This window comes from Furipterus horrens, unplaced genomic scaffold (assembly GCF_987537825.1).
Source record: "Furipterus horrens unplaced genomic scaffold, mFurHor1.1.pri manual_scaffold_6, whole genome shotgun sequence".
Taxonomy (NCBI): domain Eukaryota; kingdom Metazoa; phylum Chordata; class Mammalia; order Chiroptera; family Furipteridae; genus Furipterus; species Furipterus horrens.
Window position 1 is genome coordinate 115,988,090 of NW_028327176.1, and position 22,506 is coordinate 116,010,595.

General features: G+C 34.4%; 1 protein-coding gene across 1 annotated transcript in view; it reads left to right on the top strand.

The window, feature by feature from the left end:
• The window catches only part of ADGRB3 (adhesion G protein-coupled receptor B3), a 709,724-nt gene continuing 687,218 nt past the window's right edge, over window positions 1-22,506 (top strand). The window contains exon 1 of the mRNA XM_090282641.1: window positions 1-766. Within this exon, the coding sequence (XP_090138767.1) occupies window positions 10-766 (757 nt within the window). The 5' untranslated portion in view covers window positions 1-9. The remainder of the gene's footprint in view (window positions 767-22,506) is intronic.

The window sequence follows — 22,506 nt, forward strand, 5'->3', positions numbered from 1 at the left end:
TGACATAGGATGAAGGCTGTTCGTAACCTGCTGATTTATATATTTTCCACCTATCTCCTGGTTATGTTTGGATTTAATGCTGCCCAAGACTTCTGGTGTTCAACTTTGGTGAAGGGAGTCATTTACGGATCGTATTCTGTAAGTGAAATGTTTCCCAAAAACTTCACAAACTGCACTTGGACACTGGAAAATCCAGATCCAACCAAATATAGCATTTACCTGAAATTTTCCAAAAAGGACCTTAGCTGCTCTAACTTTTCCCTCCTGGCTTATCAGTTTGATCACTTTTCTCATGAGAAAATAAAGGATCTTTTAAGAAAGAATCATTCTATAATGCAACTCTGCAATTCCAAGAATGCTTTTGTTTTTCTACAATATGATAAAAATTTTATTCAGATTCGTCGGGTATTTCCAACCGACTTCCCAGGATTACAGAAAAAAGGGGAAGAAGACCAGAAATCTTTTTTTGAGTTTTTGGTATTGAACAAGGTGAGCCCAAGCCAGTTTGGTTGCCATGTATTATGCACTTGGTTGGAGAGCTGCTTAAAATCAGAAAATGGGAGAACAGAAGCATGTGGGATCATGTATACAAAATGCACCTGCCCTCAGCATTTGGGAGAGTGGGGGATTGACGACCAGTCGCTGGTTTTGTTAAATAACGTGGTGTTACCCCTGAATGAGCAGACCGAGGGCTGCCTGACCCAGGAGCTGCAAACCACTCAGGTCTGCAATCTTACCAGGGAGGCCAAGCGACCGCCCAAAGAAGGTAAGTGTCCAGAGGAGAGGGGAAGATGCGGGGGCGGGGGCGAGGGCAGGGTCAGGGGTCGGGGTAGGGGTGGGGGTGGGCGGTAAGCTGAGATGGAGTTGAAATGTGCTGTTTCAACACGTGGGCCTAAGTGTTGCACCTTTAACTCTGCCATCTTTGGATTCATTTGATTTGTGATCTTCACAGATAGAGGTTTCTTAGGCTAGTTTTAGGTTTCAAAATTTTAGCTATGGGGCGGTGAGGATGGGATAGTTTTCAGCAACATGCCCTGGAAGTGTGGGCGGAATATTCAGGAGAAAAGATGAAAAACGCGGAGCCAGATTGCGCTGGAGCTTGGTGAGGATTAGGCTGCAGCCCTCGGGGAAACCTACTCACACAACACCTGTGAAATAGATTTGTAGTCATCTCCTTTATGCTCCAGCCCCCTTCAGGACCCCTCTCTTTTCCTCTATTCCAGCATCTCATCCCTGACCCCTTTCTAGGTTTGGGGCCCCGGAACAAAAAGGTTGCACAAAGTCAAAGCAAGCCTGTTTGGACCAAATGACTTCCTGACACTGTTACAAGGGTGCCCCAAACCCGCACAAGTCCGTGCTGTTCAGATGGCTTGAACGATAAATCCCTCCTGCTCGCTCTTTGGTGGGACAGGAGAACCCCACTGGAAGCTCCAACTCTGGGGGGCCCAGGCTGTGAAACCACGTGAGGGTAGGAGAGGAGGACAAAGTTAAAACACAAGCTGATCCTGTAAGACCTGACATCCCTCTGACATGATTTTTTTTTTTCTCTTCTTGGTCCCCTGTTGATATACTACACGAGGACAGGGAGCTGTCTGAGATGAGCTAGATGGAAAAAAAAAAAGTGCAACGGAAATGCGGAAGAAAGTACAGGAGTGATTTATAGCTTTCACCCAATCCCCAGTGGAGGAGCTACCAGAGAATTTGAGATTGTGTATTATGTTTAATAATGCAAGGAAGCTGACATATTTTGAGAAAATTAGTTTCATGTTTGGATGATTAATGGACGTGTTCCATTCGTTTGGGGTCACGGCTGATAAAGATTCGTTCTTGCTCCCAAACCCTGCAAAAAGAGTGTGTGTTGATTTTTTATGCAGGAAATGTTTTCTGATCTCCACAAAGAATCCTGTCTGTGAAAAGGGACAGCCAAGCTCCAGTCCCTCTTTCCTTACCCTCCCCCAACAGAAGTTGTCTTTGTGGCCAATATAAAATTGACACGTTGTTGGAGAAGTTTATTTAAGGGTAGCCAAGGCTTTGTAAGGAGGGAAGGAAAGAGAGAAGGGCTTAACTAGCTAAATGCGTTTGCTCTGCTGAAAGCAATTTGGGGGATGGGAATTATGGAAGAGCAATGGTACAAGGGGAAAAGATGTGTTAGAAAATAAATGCAGACTAATGGCATTGAGAGAGGGGTGGAAAACCTTAAGATTTCTACAGGTCAGCGTTTCACTAACATCTGTGACTGAAGAAAACAAAGTGGTTTTAAATTACAGGAGTTCTTTTCTCTAGTAAAAATCCCAGAGAAGCACTTGCGACTGCAGGGATGGTATTTAACACCATTTAAAACTAATTAGTGTCCCCTAGAATAAGAAGCTACAGCACTCTCAGAAAATGTGATGTTACAAGCTGACTAGTAAGACAACACCAGAAACTAGTTTTTGTTTGTTTTATTATTGTTTTATAAAATTTAGAATATCTGTTTCTTCAGTGAGTAAAATTCTACCATCAAGTTGACTGCTGAGGACAGTGGAATTTGAATCTAGTCTCACAGCCGTTTTTTTGTGAATGGTAGCAAGTGACAAAAACAAAGTTGTTGTGGGCACATTAAGCATGATTTTCAGAGATTTTTCTGGTCATGATCAAGAGATGTGGGTTAAGATAGTGCTGGAATTTATAGAAGTTGGACTTGATAGCCCTTTGTAAATGACTATGAATGAGTAATTTTTAGACATTACAAGTAAAAAGCATTGTGGAAGAATGTATTCATATTTTAGCTAATTAGCTGGCAAAATGAGAAAGGAGTAGATAAGTAAATGATTATATTAAAATTGTTAGCATGTTAATGGGATTGAACTAGGAAAAGTCCATCTAATAGGGGAAGAATATATGCTGTATCAGTAAAATTGCACGGCCTATGTTCTAACTTTGTGCTTTTTAATTGTTACTCTTGAGTCAGAAAGGTAAGGATAAGTAATTTCTGATGACATAATTGTAGCTGCTGCATTTGTAAGTAATTTTTATGAAATATATACAGCACTCCTTACCTCATTCAAAGAAGACCTTTTTGACTATGCTGCATCGTAGAAAAGATATGTGAAAATCTGCATATTCTTAATCTGTGTAGTCAAATTTATACAAAGTATGTTAAATCATAAATATTTGATATAAATAACATATAAAATCTTATGAAAGAATTACTTAATGCCATTCGAATATTTACAAGGTTTGTGGTTTATAATTACGTATAGTTGTGCTACTCATATCTAGTGTTATTCCAAAATTTCTTTACTTTTTATGGTAACATGTAAACCCAGCTTCTAAAATAAGGTTTTAAAAAGTCCATTTATGTTTTATATTACTTTATGATTTCTATTTTCTATGGAAAACTAGTCAGAGTAAACCTGTGTGATATCAAGGGAATAAACACAGGATTATTCTCTACAGTTATGACTCCCATTTTATTCACTGGCTTAAGTACTGACTCAGAAAGAATTAAATAGTAGTTTCCACATTTGTTACATCAGAGAAGTAGCACCAATTTAAAGGAAGAGTCTTATTATCAGTAGACCCAGTTCCAGGTTGTTCCATGTGATGCTGTTGGTGATGGCAAAGGTATACCAAATGCTGGATATTTTGAATGTATCTATTGGAATTTTAAAATTATATTTAGTTTGTATTTGAGAAAACTATAGGCTCCCAGAAATGGGATGTTAATTTTGAGATAGTATTTCTGGTAAAATGTTAGTTAATAATACATTCATGTACTGAAGAATTTCATAGCAAGAAAACAATCACTGTTTATAGTGACAACACCAATAATTACAAATGTTACCTGGAATATATTATAAATGTAAATTATTGGACTGATGCTTCATAAAGTGTTAAATTTTAGTACATTCAAATATCTTCTTATTTAATATCACATTGATATAGTTGAGGGTAGCATGCGATTATAGAAATTTAGTTGTCATTCCCCAATTTTGTTTGTGAAATTTTGAAAACCAAGGACAGCAGCAAAATGAAGCTTTTAAAAATAATGATGTCTTATTTCAGGCATTTAAGAAACTATATATGTAGTATGTATAACTTTTTTAATAAAAAAAGGAAACTCAATGCTGCTGTTCTTGTTTTCAGAGACAAGCTTGGGGATAGACTCATTTACTCACAAGGTCTTTACTGTATTTCCTAGGACTCTTTTACCTAAGAGGATAACGGACTATATAGCTAAAATATAAAAGGTGACATAAGATCTAATGTTTCACTACTTCCCTTAAAATAAATAATTACAACAGTTTTGGCAGAAAAGTTCTACACCATGGTACTTAAATCACATAATAAGCCTTAATGGAATCTTTGTTTCCTACTTATATCAATGGTGCTACTTATGTGAATGGAAATTGGGATCCCTGTATAGATTCCAGGAAATCTGAACACACACACTCATTTGTTCTTCCACTCTGCTTCTGCTAATCCTTGATATTCTATCACTCAAGGGAAGTCTCACTGTGAGCCTGTGTAAAATCTAGCCTATGTGTGTACGTTTGCAATATTAGGCACATGTTTATCCTTTTGAGCAATTTGTATCTATCAGTTTTAGTGTTCCCATTTCTTTCCACCTCTGCTCTTTTTGCCCTCATTACTGTTGCAGCCACTTCTCTCTATCTTCCTCTTCACCCTCATTTGATCTTACTTCCTTTCTCAATCAATGCCATGATCCCACAGTCTTCATCAGAATGTGGAACATTATATGGAGTTTGTTGCTCCTTGCAGAAGCAGAGCCTGACAGTTTGCCCTGCCACTTAGCTGGATCCCACAGCCCTTTGCACATACTGTAGTTTTGTTATAGCATTTATCATACTGCAGTATATTTTTTATTTATATTTCCAACTCCTTCTACTAGGGAATTCTCCAAGTATAAACACTGGGTCTTCCAATTGTCTAGGACAGTCTCAACAGAGCTTTAGTAAACATTGGGTGAAATTAATATTAAATTAACAAAACAAAGATCTTATTAGGAAAGATAGCAATCAAAAGAATAAAAAGACATAATTTTTGGGAAAGTAGCCACATTTTACTTTTTTTATTTTAGGGGAAGAGGGCTACCATTTATCTCATTTCCAATTCTGTTAATGTATTATTTATACATCCTCATTTATTTATTATTTAATAACATTTTAAAAGAATTGGAAGAATGGAGTTATTAAAAATATCTTAATTTCATATATGTTTATTTTAAGAGATTAACAATAAATATAACTTTCTATATGTGGTTATATACAAAAGAAAGTGGTAAGAAAACTTGCCAATTTCTACCTGTTGTCTTCTTTTCTGAATACATTTCTTCTGGCTCTGGTATTACTTCTATAGTAATATGACATTTCTTAAATCCTCTCTTACACAGTTTGAAGTCAAACATATAAAACTTTTTCCAAGAAAGAGAAAAAGAGTATTTGCATGCTACATTCAGTGCTTCTGTTATTCACTCATGGTTAAGATCTATAAATATAGTTATCTAGAATGTTACTAAAATTGTAGGCCTGGTCAAGTAGTATCAATATTTTTATTTTTGCCATTTCAGAATATTGTCAGTTTAGGAAGCAGCTCATATATGTATTATTTAATGAAGAAAAAATCCATTATATGGCAACATATTTTTGTAAACACTGCATTAAAATATTAACATGAGCATTTGTGTGTATGTGAATGTGTGCCATAATGCACTCATGTGCCATGATGTATATTTCAGTGGGTTTTTATGATAGCTATAGATAAATATATTGCAGGTTAGTGTATCCCAAAATTGAGATGGGAATTTCATGTTATTTGAGTCTAGCTTCATGCATTCCTTTATTTACTAATAGAAGTAATTTTATTGTCAATTGAATACTTTTACAAAATGTAATATTCGCTAGAATAAATCTGGTATATATTACCTATAAGAGTCATCTGGCCCTTGGATCTGAAATCAATAATCATTCGTAAATAAATTTTTCTTTTTCAAAATGTCATGTGCTGCATTTTGAGATCCTAACCAGAGAAAGCTGGGTTTGAATCTTCTCTTCCACATCATAACTGTGTTATTCTGTATTATTCTTCTTCCGTACTAAGACTAGGTTAGTAATGCTTATTTCTCAGGGTACACGAGAACAGGAAATGACATCGTTTTAAAAAAAAATACAATTAATGGCTTGGAATATCTTAGTTCCTGTCAACTCTGTGGAAATGTTTCCCCAATTCAACTAAATAGTAAAAATCAGAGAGGTATTCAGTTTTTCTAAGTGTTTCACTTCGTTGAAATGAAAGGTCTGTTTTGGTGTAAGATATACTTGGGTCCCTGAAGTCTTGACTCATCACCAATCTACTGTAGGAGAGCATTGTATTAAATGAGATTTGCATGTGTAAAACACTTAGTCCAAGTTATATTAGGCCCTTGATTCAGTGTTTGAAACCTATGTTTTTATCTTCTGGCTATAAATGATAGAGAATTGATAAATAAAGAAGTAGATTGTCATTTAATTATTTGAAGTTGTTTAGGAAAATATAGGGGCATTTAATTAAGGATTATTAAGCATTTGAATGTACATCTATCTTGTATTAGATAAAGAAAACAGCATTTCAGTACGTTTATGATGATGGAGGCATGACTAATACATCAAATAGATCAGCGAGTGGGGTGTGAGTCATCCTAGGCCTGGGAAGCTGTCCTTTGGATATCATTGCTGAGAGCTTGCAAAGCCATTTAAATTAAACAGTTTCCAAGTATTTTATGCTTTGCTGCATTATGCAAAATTAACTCATGTTTTGCTATCTGTTTTGAAAAGGAATTCTCTTGAAATGCTAGTCTGTATTAAAGAATTTGAAAAAAATAGGACTTTTTGAGATTTTTTCACTGACTTGTGATCAGTTATTAAAGACTAGTGAGTCCTCAAATTTCCCCAAAGCCTTACATATTCAAATATTGAAAAGAAAACAAAAAAATTGCTAATACTCATTTGAAGATTGATATTTTCTTAAAATTTACAAAGTACCATCTAGAAGACTTCATAAAATGCCGGATGCTTATGTTCAGTTATCTTTTAATGATCATTTATGGATTTTGTTCACTTGCAAAAAATGACCTAGCTATGTATGCGTTAAAGGAATATATTTCTTCTAGTTTGCACAGAAGATGCAGTAAGTAACAAATGCATAGTAGATACCTTAACATGGAGCTGTTTCTCTTAAATTTAATTGTGTGAACAGGTCTTTTTTGAAATCTGACAAGTTTGTTGATGTACATCTTCTCCCAAACCAACCCCTTATCACACATTGATTATGCGTGGAACATGCTATAAAATATGACGGTGAAATGGTTCCTATTTGGTTTCTACCATGTTAAAGGAAATAATTTACCTGCCAATCGAATTCTGGACATAATATTCTCAAATTATTTCCTCTAAATAACAAGTTACTTGGGGATTGAAAGTTATTTGGGAAAAAACAAAGCAAATATGTAGATGGTAAACTGATAGACCCAAATTGCAATACTTAGAATATAATTTAAATGCAGTTAGACATAACAAAACACATTAACACAGTTGTGGAGTCAGCCAGAGAACTCTATCTTGATGAAATTACTTTTTAGCAATAGATATATGGTAAGGTGTTTGAAATGTCACAGAAATATTTGCTCTCAGAAATGTAATACCCAGTATAATATTACCCAGTATAATATTCATACAGTATTATTTCATGACATTTCTACTGGTGTTCCTTCCTTTTAAGATAATTTTAAAAATTTAATACTTAAATAAATAATTTCTATACTTGCATATCTAAGTAGTAATAATTTATTCTCCAATAAACACATTTTTAAAGAGAAGCTTCATCTACATATTACTCAACATTTTATATATTAAAATAAATAATACAATAAACCTAACATTAAGGAAGTGCTTTCTAGTTTGCAAAGCTCTGTTGCTCATATTGTGTTATTTGGGTGATAACTATGAGATTTGTAGTAGTTGCTCCATTGAAATGTGCCAATTATATAGAATACCCTAAAGGCCGTGTTTTTTCTTTCTCTAACAATTTCAATGCCAGTTGGTTTAAATGAAAAACTGAAAAATTTTAGAGTCATTTTTTAACTGTTTCTGAATCTGAATCACAAATTCTCAGATTTATAAAATACTTTAGGCATTATCTAGTCTAAATCTTACCTCATTATTGGAATCCCAATCTGCAAAAATATGGTGAGATCATTATTTCAGCTGAACATAAGTCTTCTTAGAATTTATATTTAATAACATCTCTATAATGTAAAGGAGTCCCAATCATTGAGACTTAATATTTGATAGATCCAGTCATTTAAAAAAATTACATGGTATCCAGCCAGGACAATAATCACAGTATACTTTGCTATACTGCTTAATACAGACTAACCTCTGTGAATTAGAGCTCTCATTCATTAGAGTTTTATTCTGTTTGGTATATATTATTTAAACACATGTGATGTAGGTCTCAAAAACTATTGGTTTTCAGTTTAAGATCATTAAATTTAAAGAGCAATACATTTAAATTCAGTCTGACTAGATTAACTAAGATGATTTACCAATATCTATCTTGGATTTTCATTTCATTATCAATTTCTAGTGAAATGTGTGTTTTGGAGAAATAACATGTCTTACATTTTTTAGTTATCTTATGGTACTTTGAGAAGTATTGTTGAGGGTGGGAGAAGAGTGAAGTCAAAGGGGAATAAATGGTAATGGAAAAGAAAAAAAAAGAAAGTCACAGCTCCTGTCACTGGCTACTCATGATAATTGTCATGTGGAAAAGAGGGCAGTTTCAGAGGATAAAAGTTTGTTTATATAATAATTCCACATGAATCTGGCCGACTTTCAGCTCCAACAGCCATTCTCTCCTCTCACTCCCTTTGGCCTGGTAGTAGTGATGGATCCCCAATGTTTACAAACCCAAGTACTGCTTACTCTCTTCACAAATTACCTTAATGGGGACCCTAACACAGGGATGTGTGGTTTTCATGGTGGATGATTTCTGATTACTTATGAGAAGGTCCAAAATCAACATTTTAAGTTTTCATCCTTTTTTAAAAAGTACTAAAAGGTCTTATATAATAATTAGTCCCGTTGCTGATTGGTATATAGACCACCCCAAGTAAACAGATAAATAAATAATAATAATCTAAAGAACTGAGTTAAGGAAAATTAAAATCAGTGGACCATTTATTTAAACTCAGTTAAATGGTATTGTTTATATACTTAATCCATACTCAGTATGAGTTCATCTTCATAACTCCATTGAATTAAGGGTTTCTAAGGTTTTTCTATATTTGCCTGTTGACTTGGTGATTGCTTGCCTTTTAAAAAATTATGTAATGTTTATACATTCCTGGAATATTTGAACTGGCCTAAACAGTCAAAGAGAGTTTTATGAATTGATAGCTAAAAACAAATAACATTAAGGCTCCCATATGAAACATAAAAAAACCCTAACATATTATAATTTAGTTCTAATTTTATATCATGATAATGAAAATATAAAATGAAAAAAAATTTAGTTTCTAATGTTTTACTTTGCATATTGATTTCGTTATCCCTCTTACCCTCTTAAAGCAAACCAAACACGTGTGCACATAAAGCTTTTCTTTCTTCATTTCATTCTAAGAAAGAAATTGAGGCAGTTAAGTTTAACCTTATAGTTCATAAAGAAAAAGTGTTTTTTTTTTTTTTTTTTTTTTTACTTTTCTCTGTGTTTGTCTATTTCACATCAAAGAAGGATCCTGGGAAGAAAAAGCAGTAACTTCTGAAAAAAAGGTTAAACTTTCTTTTTTTCTGAACATCTGTTGATAAAGAGCTTTATAATTTTTCTCAATAGGCAGCACATAAATATTTATTGTATAGTGGGTGCTTTTGGAAATATTTCTTATACTGGTTACTCATAATAATTGTAATGTGGAAAAGAAGGCACCTTAAGAAGACAAAAATCTGTTTATATAATTTTTCCACATAAATCTGGCAAACTGTCAAAGATCTGCTTCTGCACTGTAGACTGAGAAATTTTTGTTTATTTTGGCTTCCCAGAAGGTCAGCTTCTTTTACAGATATGTCAGCCTGTGGTCAGCTCTCTTTGACTGGCCTTGGTTTTATAATTTAGAGGTCAAACAGTGTCTATTTTTTAAGTGGTGCCTGAGAAATTGCCCCAGTACAATGGCCTTTTTATTCTTCAATAAGCTTTACCTATGATGAAGAATAAAATATGATGAAGTAAATGCTGTGGAGCACCATTGTTCCATTTGCACAGCATAGAATATTTTTAGACCTTAGGTTGTAATATAAAAATCTGTTCTCTTTAAAATGTATGGCTTCCTTCTGTTTAGTGGTTTCTCTGGAATTTTCCAATAATCATGTTTTGGTGTTCAACTGATTACAAAGCGCACGAGTGAGTTTTACCCATAATTATAAATACTATATGTGCTTGCATATGGACTCTGCATCCTGAAACCACAGAAACCTCAGAAACCACAGAAATACAAGGGGAGTTTGGAAGCAGAATAGAAGTTGATCCACTCAGTAGTAAGAACGGATTAGGGAAAATTCATCAGTCCATGTAGGTCGTGAATTAATAAAACTGTTTTGTCCCCTTAGTAGTGGAAACGTTTTTTCTAACATGTGTCAAGATATAAAAAAATAGTTTAGAAATAGAGCTGCTTTGGTTGTAGTGGTAGGAGGCCTGGAGACCCACCTGATCACTTCTCTCTTCTTCCTCTGTTCATCCCAGTGGTAGCTCTGCTTGGAAAACCACTGCAGAACTATAAATCTTAGAGCCTCCATGTGAAGACACAAATAATAAATTAATGTTAGAAACTTTTGCCCACTGAGAAGTGAATATTTTCAGTGTTATGACACGTAGCATGTTTAAGAACTATAATGTTGTTTTTACTTCATTTTACTTAGAACAAACTTCATACTTTGTCCAGGATCCTGTGGTCCACATATACCTATGCTTAATTTTTCTCTGTAACTCATCCTCCCTATCCAGCACAGTAAGTGCCAGGACCTAGCACCCAACCTTTATGCCAGCCCTTAGCCTATGCTGCCATGCCATCTAGGCATATTTTATGCTTCCGGGCAGTGTCCTGTAAGCATTCTCTGTTCACTTTTGTACCACGTTTCATCCAATCTGGTAGACATTTGCTATCTCCTTCCAGGCATTAGTATCTCTGCTTTTGCTTTGCAGAGACCTTAGTGTAATGAAGCCATGCTATGTTTAGACCAGACATGGACTCCCACTCCTTCTCCTATCTCTGTCACACTTGTGGAGTGAGAGACCTGCTGATAGCCAATCTCTAGTGCTTGTCATGTAGATACTTCCTTCAGAGCCTCTCTGGAGTCAGGCAGTCCTGTGGCTCCATGCATGACCTCTGGATGAAGGCCATAGTTCTCCATCTTCCCCTCTAGTCACCTGGATTCCAAACTTCTTCCACCCTAGGTTCCTAATCCTCCTGCAGGTTTGCTTATTCCACTCAGACTTCTTGCTCACGTACTAGTTTACCTAGATAAATATGAATACAATTTTAGATATTTTTATGTTTTTAACTTTAATTGATGAATATTCAGAAGCACTCATTTTAAACCTTTATAATAATATTTGGATGGTATTCATTTTGCCTTTTTTTCCTTTATTATTTTGTTAGTTCCCAAATAGTTCAGTTGCAAACTGTCAAACTAATTGGAATACAGTAGTCCCTTACTATATCATGGTTCACTTTATCACGGCCTCACTGTATCACGGTATTTTTAAAAATATATTTAATTATTTATCATGGATTTATTGCTATATTGCGGGATTTTGCAGTACCGTATATGTATGTTGTTAAAGTTACGTAGGTTTAAGAATGTAGAATATGTTTAAGAACATAAGCAGTGTTTCTAAAAGTGTGGAAAAGGTTAATAAGGGACTGGGAATGGTTTATAAGTGTGTGGGAAGGGTTTATAAAGCCTTAAAATATATATAAATACTAAAATAAATGTAAGGTCTCTACGGATTTTCACCTGTCGTGGGGGGTTCTAGAACATAATAACCATAAGTGAGGGAATACTGTAAACTAAAGTTAACAGGGCAACGAAAATTATTTTGAACTCTTTTGATGGTTCACATATAATGGATATTCACTACCGAAGACAGCTTATTAAAACAACAACAAAAATCATATTAGCATTGCCATTTCATAGGTATGAGTGGATAATGGATGTCATTAATGCTCTTCTCCAAATCGTTCCAGCCTTCTATCATTCCCAGCACATGTGAGAATTGTGTTCCTGCACCACTTCTAGTGGAGTAGGGTCATGTGACTGTCTCTAGCAAAGGAATTGTGAGCAAAAGCGACATTTCTCACTTCTGGGCTGGATTATTTCATTGTTCTAGTAAGACCATGAAGCTCTCTACCTTTGGCACAGAGACGTGTACTTAGGGAGAAGGGGTGTCTCTGTCACCCTGAGTCCTCGAATGACTAAAATTAGGGATCTCTCTTCCCCACACTCATGCTGATCTGTGATGGTCCCAAACCATGAACAAGGAAGAGCTTTTTCTGTTTTGAGACAGCCTAGCTTATTCTAAGTGATATAATGTCTAATTGGGGAAGATTGGGGAGCAGTTGTGTTGATTGATGGTGCTAATAGGTGATTAGGCACATTGGAGATGTGTTCTGTCATTTGACTCTAATGATGTGCTGGCCGTTTTGGTTTACAATATTTTGGGGAAAATAACTCATTCATATAGTCCACAGTGTGCCCTGGAGTAGCTGTATTTGAATTTATTACAAGGAATGCTCTGTAACTCAGTTTTTAGCCTAATTAAAATTAGTCAGTTCTAAAATAACTACCACATTGTATGCTTACATTACAAGAGACCAATCTTCCAACATTTACTCAAAAAGTTACTTAAGTTTTTCAGTTTTCGAAGTTACCTAGATTAGAAAGGGTTTGTGGTCTTTTGTTGAGCTTTGATTGTCTCAGGACTAAGAAAATTTTCATTTCTGCATGGCAGTTCTTGCTGAAAGGTGCAAACTTATCTTACTCTGTCCCTGCTCCCTCCTTTCTTTCATCCTTCCCTCCCTCTCTCTTTTCTTAATTTTTTTTTCAGGTATATAGGCTCTGACTTATATGTGTTGATCTACAGTTTCAATGTTGTAATAATTTACACAGAATCTGTTATCATTTAGATGTGTAGGTGCTTTTTTTTTGGTAAACAGATATTTCTATGGCACCTCCTAGGGAGTTTGTAATCACTTGGTAAGCACTACTTTGTTAATCTTAACAATTTTCTTGTGAGGTTAATTATGTAGCAACAATTAACCTCCCCTTTGAGTAGGTGGGCTTTTGAGAAGTATTCTTAACTCCCATGAGAGGAGGGGAAAAGTGGGCTGCTGTGAAGTTTAAACAAGCATCTGTGAGTTTTAGGGGAATCAAGAGTTCTTCCCAACATTAGTGGTACACTGGCAAGTTGTGCTCTGTGGGGCTGAACCTTCCATTATTTCCCTGGCTTTCCTGTTCTCAAGAAGTTGCGATTATGATAAACTCATTAATTACAAGAGACACACTCCAGAATTCAAAGAGGGCTTACAGAGGCCATTGAGCAACTGAGAAATTAAAACAAGTGAAAACACTTACTGAGTTTTGTGTTTTGAAGAAAGATCATGGACAGAGTGAATTGTCAGTTCACCGCCTACGTGTTTATATCTGATACGTAGGACACACACATATAATAATAATTTATACATGAACTTGTAGCAGTAAATACTTGCAGGTATTATATGCATATTTAATTTGAAAAGATAAACATTTATAAATAGTTTGGGAACATATTTCCTGTTAAACTACAGTTTCTAACCAAATATTTGCTAAATATAAATTTCACTGGAGTTACTTAAAATAGGTTCATAGATGGCAAAGAATAAAATACATTTGCGGTGGAAGCTGTAAACTTTAAGTTTCATTGTTTGAAAATTTACTTGGAGTCTTTTTAATAAATATATTCAGAACAGTATTCTGTGGATCATCTTAGATATCAGAAATTAAAATTTTACTTAGGGTTTAAGAGTAAAACGTTGCCAAACAGACTTCAAAAAGTTGAAAACAAATGCAGTTTGCAAAAGTGAATACTTATATTTCTTAAAAAACACATATTGTGTTATAACACATTAATGGTCTTTTATATTCTTCTTAATCATTGATCGTTTTCCTCCTTTGGAACTTTGTCCTTTATTAGATCCCATACTGTAAATTCAGGTTCAGATTTTAGTGGTTAAGAGTCAGGCTTCCTGGGTTTAGATCTAGTTTTCTCCATTTCTAACTGTGTCCTGAGGACATTACATACCTCTCTAAACCTCAGTTTCTTTGTTTGTGTAGAGGTGATTATTTTACTGATGTAAATCAGAGATTGAATGGGGGTATTTAATGTAAAATAATTAACCTGACCCTGGGCTGTGTAGTAGAAGGTCAATAAATGTTAACTTTCATTAATTGGATGGATGATTCTGGAACCCTTCACAGCATTAGGTTTCTTTAATACAGCAAATAAGATTTTGATTCATAATAAAAAGTAATCTATTTAATTGACCTTAGAGAATTTAAAAATGCCTTCTGGATTGTTTAGTTACAGAAATGCATTGTATTTTTAATTCTTTATTCCCTCTGACTATTCATGTTCCTGAGAACAGAGCTAAGCTGCCCTATCTGTTCTCCTTTAGTCCTCATTTAAAAAATGAACCATGCTATTCACATCACTATTTTTTCTTTTTAAAATGCACTAGTCAGTAGTTTTCACAGCTTATTTGACAAAGGGTAGGTGTCCAAAATGATTTTCTTCTGAAAAAGTTGATCCACTGTAATCAGAAAGCAGTGGCCATTGTGTTTTGTCCAACAAAGCAACCTCATCTTGGATACTTTCCTGAAAACATTTATGCCCCTTCAGTCTAGTCCTTTCTCCATAACCTTATGGTTTAAATGCATGCACATTTCATTGGTAAGTCAAGTTAAAATCTGTACTCAGATTTCTTTGGAAGGGTTGGTGAGCATGTAAAAGGAAAGCAAACTATAATTTACATCCTGGCCTACCCCGAGTCCCCTTTTCCTTTGAGCAGAAACAGATTTCTTAGAAAAATATCCTGCTGCTGTCTGCTTTTTAATATTTGTTCTAAAGCTTAATGTAAGAGACTATCTCTAAAATATATATCCACATTATATTTTCAAAAGATTATATATTTTTTACTTTCCATGTTATAAAACGTTTACTTTTGCCATTACAAAAGGAATTAGCAGTGTGACATTAAATTTTTAATCTATAGCCCTTTGTATTTGGATTAGAAGCCTGAACAACTGCCGTCTGGATGAGATGTGCCATAGCTGTTTGAGTAACTTCAGGCAAGTCACATCATCTCTGAGAGAGAGCTCTGGCTTGCTCAGTTATAAAACTAAACATGATCATCTGAAACTCACAGGACTGTGTGGAAAGTAAGATTGTGCTGTACGTATATGAAAGCCATTTGGAAAATGGAAAGTGGCATCCAAAAGTGTTGTTGTTGTTATTGACAACGTTATTGTGTAAATGTGATTAAAGGTATTAGTTTAGTTCATTGGCGTGTATGTAGGTGAAATAATGGTCCTGTCTCATGATGTCGTCGTCGTCGGCAGCCGTCCGTCTCGAGAGACGATGGTGTAGCTTCTTAAGAGTCTATCTGCACCGCCGAGAATGGCTGTGCAGTCCGACTCGGGAGTGACACGGTATCTGTCTCCTCCCGTGTTGAATCGACATCTTGCGATGACGCTGGAGTGTCCTCTCCAGTGAAGCTGAAGCTACAGAGCCTGGGCAGGGTGATATGGAGGGTCTGCTGTTGCCCATGCAGCAGACCCCCCCTCTCTTCGCAGCTGAAGGGTCCAAGGGAAAGACGGAGTCAATACAGCTTGGGTTCAGGTGCGCCGCAGGAGTTGCCGGTGTTGACTACAACGTCAAACCGCCTTAGGGACTCCGGCTCCGGATTTTCTGTCAGGGTTTACTCCCTTAGCCTTTCCCCTGAAGAGGTATGCCGCAAGGCAGCGGAGGTTTTTTGGAGTCAGAGTTTTCCTTCTCTGATGTGCCCTGACTGGAAGATCGAACCAGCGACACTTAGCTCGCAGGCCGACGCTCAATCCACTGAGCCAAACCAGCCAGGGGTTGTCTCATGATGATGATGTCACGAATTGTTGGATGGATTTTGGGCTTGACATCTTTAGGTAAGACTCTACCTCTGTCCTTAGGAAAACACTATTCCCTTGGTTTTCCGTTTTATTTTTTCTATCATTGGAGGCAGTAACAGTACGGGCTTCACATCAAACATTTCAGTTTGAATCTCGGTCCTGCTTTCCAATGCTTTTGTGACCTTTGGCAGTTTGCTTGATAGTTGTGAACCACATTTTCTGTATCTGTAAAATAGAGATCATCTTTATGCCACTTCTTTTTTTTAATATAACCTCTATGAAAAATAATTTTAAGATTAATTCATAAATAATGCAAAAACAGTCAATTTGCTTAATTTTTAAAGAAATGGAAAATCTTAAATTTTAGGCTGTCCACAGTAAACTAAAATTTGACTTCAATTGCATCCAGCTCTGGCTTTCCTGATCTATAGATGAATTTCGGAATACAATGAATCACTTCATCATCAACTTCCATGCTTTGTGTCAATCAAATAAACAACTTGATAATAAACATATCCTTTTTTTTCTTTTGTTTCTTGAGAAAGCCAAGAGTTAACACTTGAGAGCAGAAGTACAGATGAAGAGGAGTGCTTGCTGAAAACTTGTCCCAAGTGCTAAAAAAAAATTGGGAGTAATTGTAATTTTACAGAACTGTTTATTTTCTTCACAGAGCAAAGCTACATATAAATAAACAGGGGTCTCTGTGCATATCAATAAATTAATCTTTAAAGAATATAAATTAGGTAAATTTTGCATCAGGGTAAATTTTGAAACAGACTAAAATAGGAATATGTGGATGGAGCTTCGCAATTTCACAGAGTGTTTTTGTTATCAGTCCTGAAAAGATTACAGATTGGAATCTGTCCTCTGCAGGTCTTACATGGGAACATTGCAGAGGCCAGCTGTGACCTAACAGCCGGCCAGGCACTGTTCTGATGGGATTACTCATCAAATTTAGTAGATAAACAAAATTCCTGCTGGTTACTTGCCACTTAAAATAATCAATCAACTTGTAAAACATTTTGGCAAACCTGATACTTGGCGAACACTTCTGAAAAACACCCAGTTTTGTGCTTTTGAACAATGCAGCAAAATTAATACATGGAATTATATTCAGATTTTTTAAAACAAATCTTGCCTAATTCAGGTTTTATCAGCTTTAATACTTATTTTGACTTACAGCTTGCCTCAACTGGCATTGCACACCTTAACCCCTGAAGCCAGCAGCTTTCCTGTTAAGCTGACATTAGTGGGGAATGGCCACATTAGAAATCCATCAGTGGAAATTTGCTTTGTGTAGTGGATATTTTGAAGAGAATCCAAATGGATGGAACAAAATAGACCACCAAGCCTATACTTTTCATTATTGCTTTGCAGACTTATTTCTTTGTGTACTTATTTTATAATCACAGTACTTATGAATACCTTACTGTGTGTCAGGTATAATTTTAGACAGTAACTATTTTAATCTTTATGAGAGCCCCATGAGATATTTATTACTATTACTTCCAATTTCCAGATGAGGACTCTGAGACATAGGGATGCTACAGGGACTTGTCCACTAACACAATGAGAAAAATAAATACAATTCTAATGGGTTTCAGTAATTCAAAAGGTACTTGCATCATGCAATCCTTTGTAACTATAAAGTTTAAAGTTTTATTTTAAACCCCCGAAGTACATTTCCTTGTACATACTTAATCTCTGATCTGTTTAATGTTCCTTCCAGCTCTTAGCCTTTCCCGAGCTGTAGCCTGAGTGTAGATCCTTACTAATAAAGAAGCTTTCTTTATCCAAGTCATTATTCAAAAGAACTTCAATCTTATCTCTTCTAGGGAGCTTCCAAGTGACTAAAATAGCAGTATTGACTTTTGACATTCTCTGAGACACGCAATACTTATGAAATACTTCTCAGTCATAAATATACATTTTTAATTTTTATGCTTGCAGTTAATTTAAATATTTATATGTAAGTGTATTGCATTTTTAATTTTTTCTATAAAAATATGAATTTCTTACATTACAAGAATATAGATGGTAAAGACTACAGTTTAATTACCTTGAACTTTACTTAGCACCACATTAACACAATGAAGGGCTTAATCTTTTCTGTAATTATGATAATAGAAGATCAAAATAAAATTAGAATTACAATGATCTTTTCTTGTATAACTTAATGATTTTAAGTTGATAAGGTGTCATTTATATTAGACAAAAATGGTTTATAGTTAGACTTAGTATCTCTGTTACTGGAAAATACAAGATCCTAATAAAAAGAAACAAGTGAAAAGTTCATTCTCTAGCTCAGGGAATATTTTATTTAATCTTTGTCTTTAAATTAATTTTAACAAGTTCTTTTTAAATCCTTTTATTTGACTGGGCAGTGAATATGAAATCTATCCTATTGGGGAAAAAAACATAATTCCTGACCCATTCAAACTAAAATCATCCATTGTGGAATTTCCTTAATTGTGATAACACTCAAGTACTGAAAATCAAGCTTATGCCAGCTTTTCTTTTTGAATGATAGTGCTTAAATATTTTGGGAAAATGAGTTCCTTGACAGGACGTAATCAAAACATTTTTCTCATAAAGAGAACAGCTATTACATTTATTCTAAAAAGAGGAATTCAAAGACTTCAATGAGTCATAAAACAAAAATAAACGGATAACTAAAGAATAATTATCTGAATAGTTCCCATATATTAGAACATTTAAGTTTTATTTCCATCTCTTCATTTATTTTGTATTTTCTTGAATTTCTTTCACATTTATGTGTACTAGAAAAACATATTCCTCAATAAATAGATATTAGGCCTATTTTTATTTATTTTTATATACATAACTGTTCTATTACAATACAGATATATCCCATTAGCACCAATACTAATTATTTTTATATTTCAAAAGGTATTGCGATTGAATTACTCTTGGAATCTTATATCATGCTAATTTTGTAGCAGGACTTTAGATAGATGATTAAAAATATTCTAGCATTTGCATAATTTAACAGATTAAGAAGAAGTATTTAGAAAAAAACATTCCAGAGCAATTTACTCGTTTTGAACATCTGGTTAACAGCTGGAGTAATAAAAGTTAACACAGCAGTAACCATCTTTTATACTGATCTCCCATGCACACACAGACACTAGACAGGATTAACTACTATTAATTCTTGCTTTCTTTTGGTATAGGAATTTTCCTAAAAAGGGAAAAGGAGATTTGAGAAATCTTTTTTTTTTTTTTTTTTTTAAGATTTTTAGAGTGAGGGGGAAGGAGGGAGAAAAGGAGGGAGAGAAACATCAATGTGAGAAAGAAACATCGAGGTTGCCTCTTGTAGGTGTCTCCATCTGGGAATGAACCCACTACCTAGGCATGTGCCCTGTTCCCTGACCAGGAATCAAACCTGTGACATTTCAGTTTGTGAGATCATGCCCACTTACTGAGCCACACTAGTCAGGACTAGATTTGAGAATTCTTAACTGTAGAATGTCAGCTGAAATTTATACCCAAAATGCGAATAACACTGATTAAAATCAGATTTTAACATCATTCATATAAACTGAAATACTAACTCTTGACAGTTGATACACAGTTATGATAGAAATTTCTTGAAATTTATGTAATCACATTTTAAACAATAAACAATGTTACAGTAATAGTGAATGTCATATAAAACAGAATCTTAATGTTGAATTAATTAGTAGATAAGGACTAAGCACACAGATTTTAAGATGTTTAATGTATTTGTTAGAATAAAAATTTTGTATGTAAAATATGTAAGAAGCAATGTATGTTTTAAAGCATTAAGTTTTTACCTTTTCAAATTACTATATTTGTATAAAATAATTTTGTTTTTATTTACGATGTTGGTTGGTAACTTAGGAATATTTTCAATTAAAAATGTTAAGTGAGTTTGCATACCCTGATCCCAGTGAAGAACAGTTAATTTTTCTAACTTGGTTTTTAAAATAATCATTATACTCTGTTATTAGAAAACACCAGAATTTGGTGTAGTAAATTTTCCATTTACATTATTCAAAAACATTCAAATTTGTACCCCTTCCCTTTAAAATTTTACTCCTATGTTCAGTCCACATTCTCTATCTATGAATATAACCTTCTGTGGATCAAAAATATCTGGAAAGAATGTTACATTGTTGTTTATGTGTATTATATAGCTAGGACTACGGTGGTTGTTTCTGTACTGAACATGTACAGACTTTTTTTTCCTTGTTATTATTCCCTAAACAATGTAATATGACTAGTATTTACATAACATTTACATTTTATTAGGTATTGTAAGTAATCCAGAAATTATTTAAATTATATAGTATTTGTATTATATACAAATACTATAGCATTTTATATAAGGGACTTCAGCATCTGTGGGGGTCCTGGAACCAATTCTTCATGGATACTGAGAGATAGCTGTCTTTCTAAGCATATATAAGGCATGCTTAACAGAGTGAAAACTGTTGAAGTTGTATTTCTTGTACAGTAAATCATAATGGACTTCTTTTGAAATTTCTCATCTCTAACTAAGTGCTTCAGTAGCATAACAAGATAATTTCTCTTAATACTTACTCATACAATAATTCTTGTTTTTAAGTTCTTGTCAAGGAATAGGATTGAGTTTTGCCATGTGCTTCTTCTCTTTAGCAAAAAATCAATTTAGTTTATGTCATGTTACAATGGTTGTAGATGGCATATAAAGAATTTATTTGAGGTAAGTGAGTAATTGCCTGAAAGAAAATCATAATTCTTGCTGTTTTTCTTCTTATTTAAGATCATATTCAAAAAATAAAATTATATGAAGTTCATATGTAATAGATCACAAATATATAATTAAAAGCATATAGTACATCAGTGTGATAGTATGCTTAATTCAATGATGTAAAAAATGTTTGTTTTGGAACTTCATTTTCTATAAGTGTCTTTTGGCATGCTATTACATCAGCTACTAATGGCAAACAAGGATTTATTGCATATAATATGCTTTTGGCCTTGTAATCAGAGCCCTGTAATAGAAATAATGAATATATTTAATATATACCCAAAATAAAAAGTTTATTTAAGATTTTTGCTGTTATTGGGGAGAAGCAAACTAAATGATCAAAAAGAAAATATCAGTATGCCCATGGCCATTAAGATTTAGATTGGACTTTCAAAGATTGGAAAGAATATAATTTAGGTGAAGGAAACAGCTTTAGTAAGATTACATAAGGAAATGGTTATGGACTATTGAGTGGTATAGAGATTGATATAGAGCTGTGGGTGCACTGTACATTGAGGTGGGATAGATTCGACAGTTCTTTATTTAGGCTAGGAACCTTGGATGTTAATTTGAAGACAATGAAACAGAGGAATTTATGATGATCATGGTGGGAGGCAGGCAAGCATTTGTCAAGAAAGTGGAGATTGAATAAGGTTTAAGTTAACAGAATTTTACCATCTGGGTAGGGATATAGGTACCAGACACCTTAAGGCAGTGGTTCTCAACCTTCCTAATGCTGCAATCCTTTAATACAGTTCCTCATGTTGTGGTGACCCCCAACCATAAAATTATTTTTGTTGCTACTTCATAACTGTAATTTTGCTACTGTTATGAATCATAATGTAAATATCTGATATGCAGGATGTATTTTCATTGTTACAAATTGAACATAATTAAAACATAGTGATTAATCACAAAAACAATATGTAATTATATATGTGTTTTCCGATGGTCTTAGGCGACCTCTGTGAAAGGGTTATTCACCCCCAAAGGGGTCACGACCCACAGGTTGAGAACTGCTGCCTTAAGGGGACCAATGATAACGGGGCTTCAGCAGTAATCCAAAGATAATGTGACTAAATCAGTAATAGTTGAAAAGCAATGATGAAAAGCAGTGTGATCAGTTTGAAATAGTATTTAAAATGACATAAAGGCATACATGTTTTAAATGAAATACCAGAGGGAAAGGAAAGGACTGAGTTTTTATGATTATGGTATTGGCACAAGCTAGGAATTTGTAAAGGGGAGCTGGTTCAAGTTGAGCCAAGTATGGTTCAGAAATGATGAGTTTGAGGTTTTTACAGATAATTAAATTGGCAATACCTTCCAAAAAGGCAAACATACTTTCATATTATAGTTCTGTCACTTAATAGCTATGGGACTTGCCACATAAATAATTAAACAAATCTGAGGAGCTTAGAATAGTTCTTTTCACGTAAAGGGGTTGATACATTTTGGAGAAACATAATAAATAATTGGAGAAAGTAACCTAAATTAATT